The sequence below is a fragment of the Lotus japonicus genome, chromosome 4 (genome assembly GCF_012489685.1).
Source record: "Lotus japonicus ecotype B-129 chromosome 4, LjGifu_v1.2".
In the NCBI taxonomy this organism is placed as follows: domain Eukaryota; kingdom Viridiplantae; phylum Streptophyta; class Magnoliopsida; order Fabales; family Fabaceae; genus Lotus; species Lotus japonicus.
Genome location: NC_080044.1, coordinates 3,829,890 through 3,837,540, shown reverse-complemented (window position 1 = coordinate 3,837,540; position 7,651 = coordinate 3,829,890). Strand labels below are relative to the sequence as shown.

The 7,651-nt window shown below is 35.5% G+C and overlaps 1 protein-coding gene across 2 annotated transcripts; it reads left to right on the top strand.

Annotated features, from left to right (window-relative positions):
• The first annotated feature begins 340 nt into the window (after window positions 1-340).
• LOC130713699 (WAT1-related protein At1g25270-like) lies at window positions 341-3,692 on the top strand. 2 transcript variants are annotated; one of them, XM_057563498.1, is made up of 7 exons: window positions 341-648; window positions 1,036-1,098; window positions 1,250-1,366; window positions 1,886-2,141; window positions 2,234-2,392; window positions 2,618-2,769; window positions 3,103-3,692. In XM_057563498.1, exons 1-7 carry the CDS (start codon window positions 455-457, stop codon window positions 3,470-3,472), a joined length of 1,311 nt encoding a protein of 436 aa, XP_057419481.1. In that variant the 5' UTR covers window positions 341-454; the 3' UTR covers window positions 3,473-3,692. The 2 variants fall into 2 exon arrangements, with proteins under 2 accessions (XP_057419481.1, XP_057419482.1); XM_057563499.1 differs by lacking the exon at window positions 341-648 and having other exon boundaries at window positions 1,048-1,144.
• Window positions 3,693-7,651: the final 3,959 nt, after the last annotated feature.

Here is a 7,651-nt window from a genome sequence, read left to right as displayed (position 1 = left end):
TATATGTCAAGTGAAATTTTCTTTTGTAGTATAATTAATTGGGAATAGATTATTTATCACTCTTAATATATATATATATATATATATACCCTATATAGACAAAATCGGTATTTAATTGTATTAATTTTCTCCTAACATTTATAGACTAGCGTTCAAAAAACATTTATAGACTACACAGGTACAACGCACTCTCCTGTTTTCAGATACACGATCACGATGTCCAACCTGGGTCAAATGCTCTGTACTAGAGTAAACCGGAATTTAAGGCTAAAATAAATGCATGCTTTGTTTTTTCAACTTGGAACCAATTCCAGTACATTTATCATAGAGCATGTTATGCACAAATAAATATAAATCCACTTTGTACATTGTTCTATAGAATTTCCGTATGTCTTAATTATTTTCTCTGTTCCCTTCTTAAATCTGTCTAAGACAATTCACAACAGCAAGCAAAATGAAAGGTTTATGGGTAGGGTTGCAAGGGTTGAGCCCTGTTCTGCTAATGGTGGCGGTTCAGATTGTTTATGCTTCTGCAAATGTTCTCTACAAGGTTGTCTTAAACGATGGAATGAGCGTTAGTGTAATCACTGCCTATCGCCTCATGTTCGGTGCTGCTTGCACTATTCTTCTTTCTCTTATTTTTGAAAGGTTCATTTATTCATAACCCCTGTTAATTGCTTCTCTAGTTTTGCACACAATCCCTTCATTGTCTTCCCATCTGTTTTCCCCTCAAAGCCTCCCCTTCTCTCCCCTATAAACTTGCAAACACATTTTAAACTATGTAGAAATATATCTTAATTCAGAGATCTGATAAAAGCCCTTTCAATTATATGATTTTTGTATAAAAAAAAAATTATTCTCAGTTCATTCCCTATAAACTTTGTAGATTTTTCCACATTTTATTTGTGTCTCCAACAATAAAATCATGGATATGCACTTGTGTTGGGCTCGCATATTAAGGGCTAAAATGAACATGCATAGTGTTTTGTCCTCTAATTTAATTTTTCTGTTCTTTTTTTTTTTAATTTGAAGCAGAAAGAACAGGCCAAAGCTGACATGGAGGGTGCTTTTCATGACATTTCTTTCCGGCCTATTTGGGTATGTCTGATCTGAACTCTTCAGTCTTCATCTCTTTTCCTGAGAGGTATTTCTTTTAATTATTGGGCATGTATTGCTAAATTGTATTGTACATATTGTTTATTTGTAGTGATTTTGAACATTGGTTTATGTTTAATAATGATATAAACAGAGGGACTCTATTCCAAAACCTCTTTGTCAATGCTATCTCTCTGATATCAGCAACATTTGCTACTGCCATTTATAATCTCGTTCCTGGAATCACATTTATGTTGGGCATCTTTTTCGGGTACCTATTCACATTTTACAGTACTTCAATCTTTTTTTATCTTCTTTTATAATTAAGAAAAATGAGTGAAGCGTTAACTTGGTTCCCAAGAGTTTTTGTGCTTGAAAAGTTAGTTCCTAAAAAATAATGCATTCAAAAGTCTTTGAACATGTAAAATATCAGTCAAATTAGTCCCAACATCGGCTAACTTGACTGATGTTCTAGTTGATCAATATGTCAACTGCAAAAATTTCAAACACAAAACTGAGCATATACTTCAGAAAATTGATAACTACTCAAGTCCGTCAAATTAGTTTCTAATTGACGTTTTAATTAATTAATTTGATTGGCATTTTATGTAGATTGAACTTTTGAATGTATTTTCTTCTTATAGGTACTAACAAAATGTTTTTGGAACCAAGTTGACATTCACTCAAGCAAGACAGGCACTAACTTGCCATTGACAATATGTTTCTGGAACCTAGATGACATTCACTCAAGAAAGATTGATAAGTACTAAAGTTCTTTTGAAATTTTCAGCTTCGAACAGTTAAACATAGGAAGAGCAGCAGGGCAGGTGAAGTTGTTGGGAACAATAGTTGGAATTGGTGGATCAATGCTGCTGACATTTTTCAAAGGGGCAGAAATTCACATTTGGACCTCCCACATTAATCTTTTGCATCAAAATCAAAATGGCCACGGAGGAACACAGAATGTTGACACTAGAACAAAAACAATCGGTGTTTTATGTGGTATTGGAAGCTGCATAAGCTTTTCATTCTGGCTCATCATCCAGGTAAATTCATTACACACTTCTATCTAACTTATCACATGATCAGGCTGTAACGATATTCTTGTTTTCACTATTGACCACCCTATAACGCACAGGCTAAGATTGCTAAAGAATATCCAAGACAATACACAAGCACGGCCTTGATGACCTTAATGGCGGCAATACAATGTACTGTCTTCGCCCTTTGGGTTGAGAAGGATTGGAGCCAATGGAAGTTAGGTTGGAGTCTTAGGCTTCTAACCGCAACTTACTCGGTATGGTGATCATTTTAGTCCTTTTCTCAATTCCATGTTTATGTGCTGCCCTGGTAGGTTTCAGTTGGTTTCGTTGCTCACTTGAGAGACTTTTGTTCTAAACTTTATGAATATTATAAAATTAATTTTTGTTTTCAAAAAAATGCTAATTGTTCTATTACATTGTGGTTGGATGGGTGAACTAATATTATGCAACAATGATATTGAAACATGTAACTTTTGCAGGGAATTATGTCCTCTGGAGTGGTGTATGTTGCCACTGCATGGTGTGTACGGGTGAGAGGTCCCATGTTTGCATCTGTTTTCAACCCTCTTACCCTTATTATTGTGGCTATTGGTAGTTCCCTGGTTTTGAATGAGAAGATATACTTAGGAAGGTATACATTAATATGCTTTTTAGAGAGCTTATGACCTACATAAAAGTTGTTTTAGCTTATTTTCATAAGGTGTTCAAAATAGCTAATGAATAAAAATCTATGTTTATTCATAACATATTTTCAACTTATTTTAGTAAATTTTTTAAATTAGTTTATGAATAAGCGTATTGTTAAACCGTTTTCTCAAACGCATTCTAAACTCAATAAGTTACAAGTAGTGTATTGATTGATGTACCATTTATTTTGTGGTATATAGTAGAATGCCCCATATTGCAATTGAGAAAGTACAATATGTTTGACTCACTCTTGTTATTTTTTTGAAACATGTTATAGTGTTATCGGAGGAGTGCTAATTGTGTGTGGCTTGTACATGGTGCTTTGGGGTAAGAGTAAAGAAACAAAAAAGAGGAAGGACTTGGTGTCAGAAAATACCCAAGAAGTTGAAGCTACTGATGTTGTTTCCATACATCATGGCAATTGTGACACCAGCAACAATAGCTGCACCAATAGTAAGAGCAATAATAATGTTGTTTCAAAGTTTCACGATGAATCTTCTAAAAGTGAGCATCAACCAAATGGCATTGACAATGAGGGGGCACAAGATGTAATGGCTTCAGGGGAAATCTCTAGAGAGGATACAGAAGGCTCAGGACTATCAGCACCTTTTGGAATTGAACAAAATCTGCATAAACCTGCTGCTTAAATCCTAAAATTTAATCTTGTGAGTTTTGAATAACTTATTTGAAGTCATGGCATAAACATTCGTGCAAGTGTTGGTTAAGCGTATAAAGATAGTTTATCTTGCATTTGTAAATTCTTTTTACTTTATTTTTATTTATTTTCCTAGATTACCTTATAAATTAAGGGCTAGACAGATGTGAGTTAATTTTTGTAATAATATAAATAAAGAGAAATTCAATCCTTATTCAATTGAAAATTGTTTAGGTGTAGAACTATTGAATTTTAGCAAGAGTGACTATGGTTAAGGTTCTAGTGATCAGTTACTTGCAATTCACGGACGATATCCTGATTTTTGCGAATAATGATGTAGAAGAGGTATTATCCTTAAAAGGTGCTCTGGATGGATTTAATTAAATGGCAATTTTTTAGTAAAATCTTTCTGTTCCTTGCAGGAAAAGAGAATTTTTTAAGAAGTTAAATTGGTGGCTAGAGGTGTGAATTTAGATGAGGGAATTTTCTGTAGCTCGTGCAGTTCATTGCAGAGTCCTCTAACCACTTGCTGCTACATTGTTCCTTTTCATGGATGGTGTGGGTTGATGCAATTGATAAATCTGGGATTTCATAGGTGTATCTGGTGATCAATCAACGATGGTCAATCACCTCTAATCAAATGAACTAACAACCTAAACTTTACCACTTTAGTCATACTACTTTTTTCTTTAAAATAAAGGATTTATTTGGAGCTTTTTCATAATCACCTTTTTTTTATTAAGATGAGAAATACATCAATGCAAAATGCACGTCTAGTCATCCATTAAAAATGATGACAAGGATGACTAGACGTGCATTTTGCATTGATGTTCATTGCACCGGGATTTGGATGACTAGACATGCATTTTACATTGATGTTCATCGCACCGGGATTCTCTGTATTTCTGGTATAAAGAATTCTCCAGTCCAACTGTTGGAATTTTTTAAACTGAACTTTTTATTAATTTTATCATCATATAAAAATGTTTTAAACATTTAGTGTCTCTGCAGTTTTTCAAACTATGTGGATCCTTATCTGATGTTTTAAACCATTTTATTCTTTCTTAAGGTTGATAATTAGCAGATTGTGAGGCTCCAATATTAGTTAACTGAGCAAAATAAAATTTCGCAGCTCAATAATTTTTTTTTGTCTTTGGCCATCAGTCTCCAAGGTGAAAATGAGTCTATGTAACTAATCCGAGATATGGTAGTGATGTCCCTGACCACATAATGATTTATGAAATGTGAGTTTCCTAAATGTTTTTTTTTTTTGGTCAATGGTTGAAATCCAACAAGAGAAGCTAATCACCTGGCTCGCATCATATCGAAGACAATGAAGATTTTGTACGGAGTTCAATGGGCCAAGGTAATAGGGCAAAGGAAATACCTCATATGGAGATTTTTAACTGATTGGAAGAAGTCGATGGAGGTAAACTTAAATATGGGCCTGTGGTTCATAATGATTCAAAGTTTGGGCTTCTTGCTAACGGGCTTCTTGGAAATGAGGGCCATAAGGGTCTTAAGAAAGGCATCATTGCTTTGACCAAAAAAGAAAGAAAGAAAGGCATCATTGTGAACAATATAAGTAAGATATTAGAATTTGAGAAGCCTAACTCAACCTTAAAAGCTAGCTTAAGAGTGGAGGGTTATCTTCCCATATATAAGGGTCATCTAGGCCGTATATATCTCTAGTCAATGTAAGACTTTTCAACATAAGATGTAGAGTATAATATCATTATTCAATCAAGGGTCTTCACGTGAAATAGGGGAAGAGAAACATAACAATTGAAAGAGTCATCCTAGATCAGGAGTATACAACAACTCGAGAAGACATATTGGAATACAGTAAAGAGTATTTCATGTGAGCTAAAAACACAATTATGTGCAGAGCACCAAACATCCCTGAGAAAGACGAAGGGAGATTGAGAAAAGGTTTGAGAGATTGAGAAGAACCTTAGTCTCTTGTTTGAAAGGTTCGATGAAGAAACAATCAAGGATTTGAAAAATCAACATAATATAAACTAACATGCAAGTTTGCAACCTTGAAGGTTGATTTCCATGGCGAGACTTCGAAACTAACAAAAAATGTCAAATGCCTAATATCCAACTACTCAAATATTCTTATGAAACGAACTCATCATCTAAATTAGCATTTTCCTAATTCTACAATTTCTTATCGTATAGCAAGTAAAAGTCCAAACTAGACTTACAATCTTCTAACTATAAAAGAAAGTCACCTATGTTTTGATTTAAGTTAATTTAGTTTGTTTCCGATGAAAAAAAATTCACCAGGTGAACATGTTCTAATGGAACGCAGTAGCTTGTGGTTTGATGTTGTCTTGATTTTATGGTACTTGATTGAGTCTCAAGGCTTGGTGTGTGGTTTTTTGCATCCGGTGCTGTCCTCGAAGGCCATGTTGCTTTGATTCATGGTTGTTTAAGTCCTGCTTTGTTTAGTTTTTTTTGTTTAGTGATGGTTTTTGTGTTAGGGTCGCATTATGTTACTTCCAGACTTTGGCGGTTGTGTTGCTTTTGCTATAAAACTAGTATTGATGTTTAGGATTGTATGTGTAATTGACACCCTCACTGGAAGAGTTTGTTCCCATAAGCACTGTTATTTTGATATGATTATATATTTTGTTGTCATGAAAAATCAATGACTGAATTTTAATCAGAAAGCAGGGTTATTTTAATATATAATTACATGAATACATTAGCATTAGTTTCTCTAATTATATGTTCTTCTTTCGGTTGCTGATCAGTTCTAAAATTTTGAAGGCTTGAAAAATAAATTTTCAGTTAGTTGGATGCATAAAATCTTGTACTCAAGAATATTAATAAATAATATCTTTTCCCTTTTGAAATTTTTTTAGTAGTGGTGCTCCTACTATGCTTACTTGCACTATTTTATAAGTTCTTTTTATTATTAGAATGAACAATTTTTTTAAAAACACTTATCAGTTTAAATGTTATGCAAACGCTTTTGTGACGTAAGCACTGACGTGGTAGTTGCCCATGTGATGATTTACAAACATCTGGCGGCTTTAATTTGGTGCATCAAACTTGTACTTGATCTATTTTTTAGCCAACCTTATCTCCTGAAAGGCTAAAACCAATACATATTTAATTTTCTGCTTAATGAATCCGACTTTTTTTTTTGAAAGTGGATAATATATTAAAACTTAAAGCGCCATAGAGGCTAAAACATCTGAAGACACCAAAAGGACAAGCTCTGGCGGGACTTCCTCAATCCAAACAACGTTGGAAAATTTTGAGGAGCTCTTAGCCAAAGAATCAGCTACTGCGTTGCCAGAGCGGCGAACAAAAGATAAATGAAAGCTAATAAAAAATGAGACCATTGCCCTACAGTCATTTAAAACAGAAAACAAATAAGAAGCACCACGCTTGTTCTGCTACCAAGCCTCAAACAGTTGCAAGCAATCCGTTTCGAGCACCACCCGGAAAAAACCAAGATCTCGAGCCAAAGAAATACACCATCTGAAAGCCATAGCCTCTGCAACAAGAGGTGAAGGAGCGCCTACAGGACCATTAGTAGCTGCAGCCATGACCTCACCATTTGAGTTTCTCGCAACCATACCCATACCTGCACCTGTGGCCAAAGTCCAAGAAGCATCAAAGTTCAGCTTAATAAACTGTCCTACCGGTCTTCTCCACACCATTGGTTGTTGATCAGCGGTGCTGGTTGCCATGTGAGGAAGAATCGCCGCATCATCATAGCACAGCAGAGCAGCCAAACGTTGCAGAACCGCATCCAAGGAGGGCTGAACATAGTCATGAACTGACTTGTTTCTATGCTCCCATATAACATAAATAAGAGTGAAACCCATAGCAATTACCTCATCATCCTTAGTGGCCATAATCTGCTTAACAAACTCTGCTGGTTCCTCTGCAGGTTGAAACCGCACGCTCAAGGGAGCTGCATACCACCAACGTGCCACTATCGGGCACTGGAAGAGCACATGGGCACTTGTTTCCGCGCTGTCCTGGCAGAAGGGGCACACATCTTCAATCTCAATCCCGCGCTTCCGTAAGGCATGGCGGACCGGCAAAATACCCACAACAGCTCGCCACACTACATCCTTAACCCGAGGTAGAGCATGAACTTTCCAAACGGCTTTCCAGAAACTAGCTTGCTGATTTTGACCCCTGT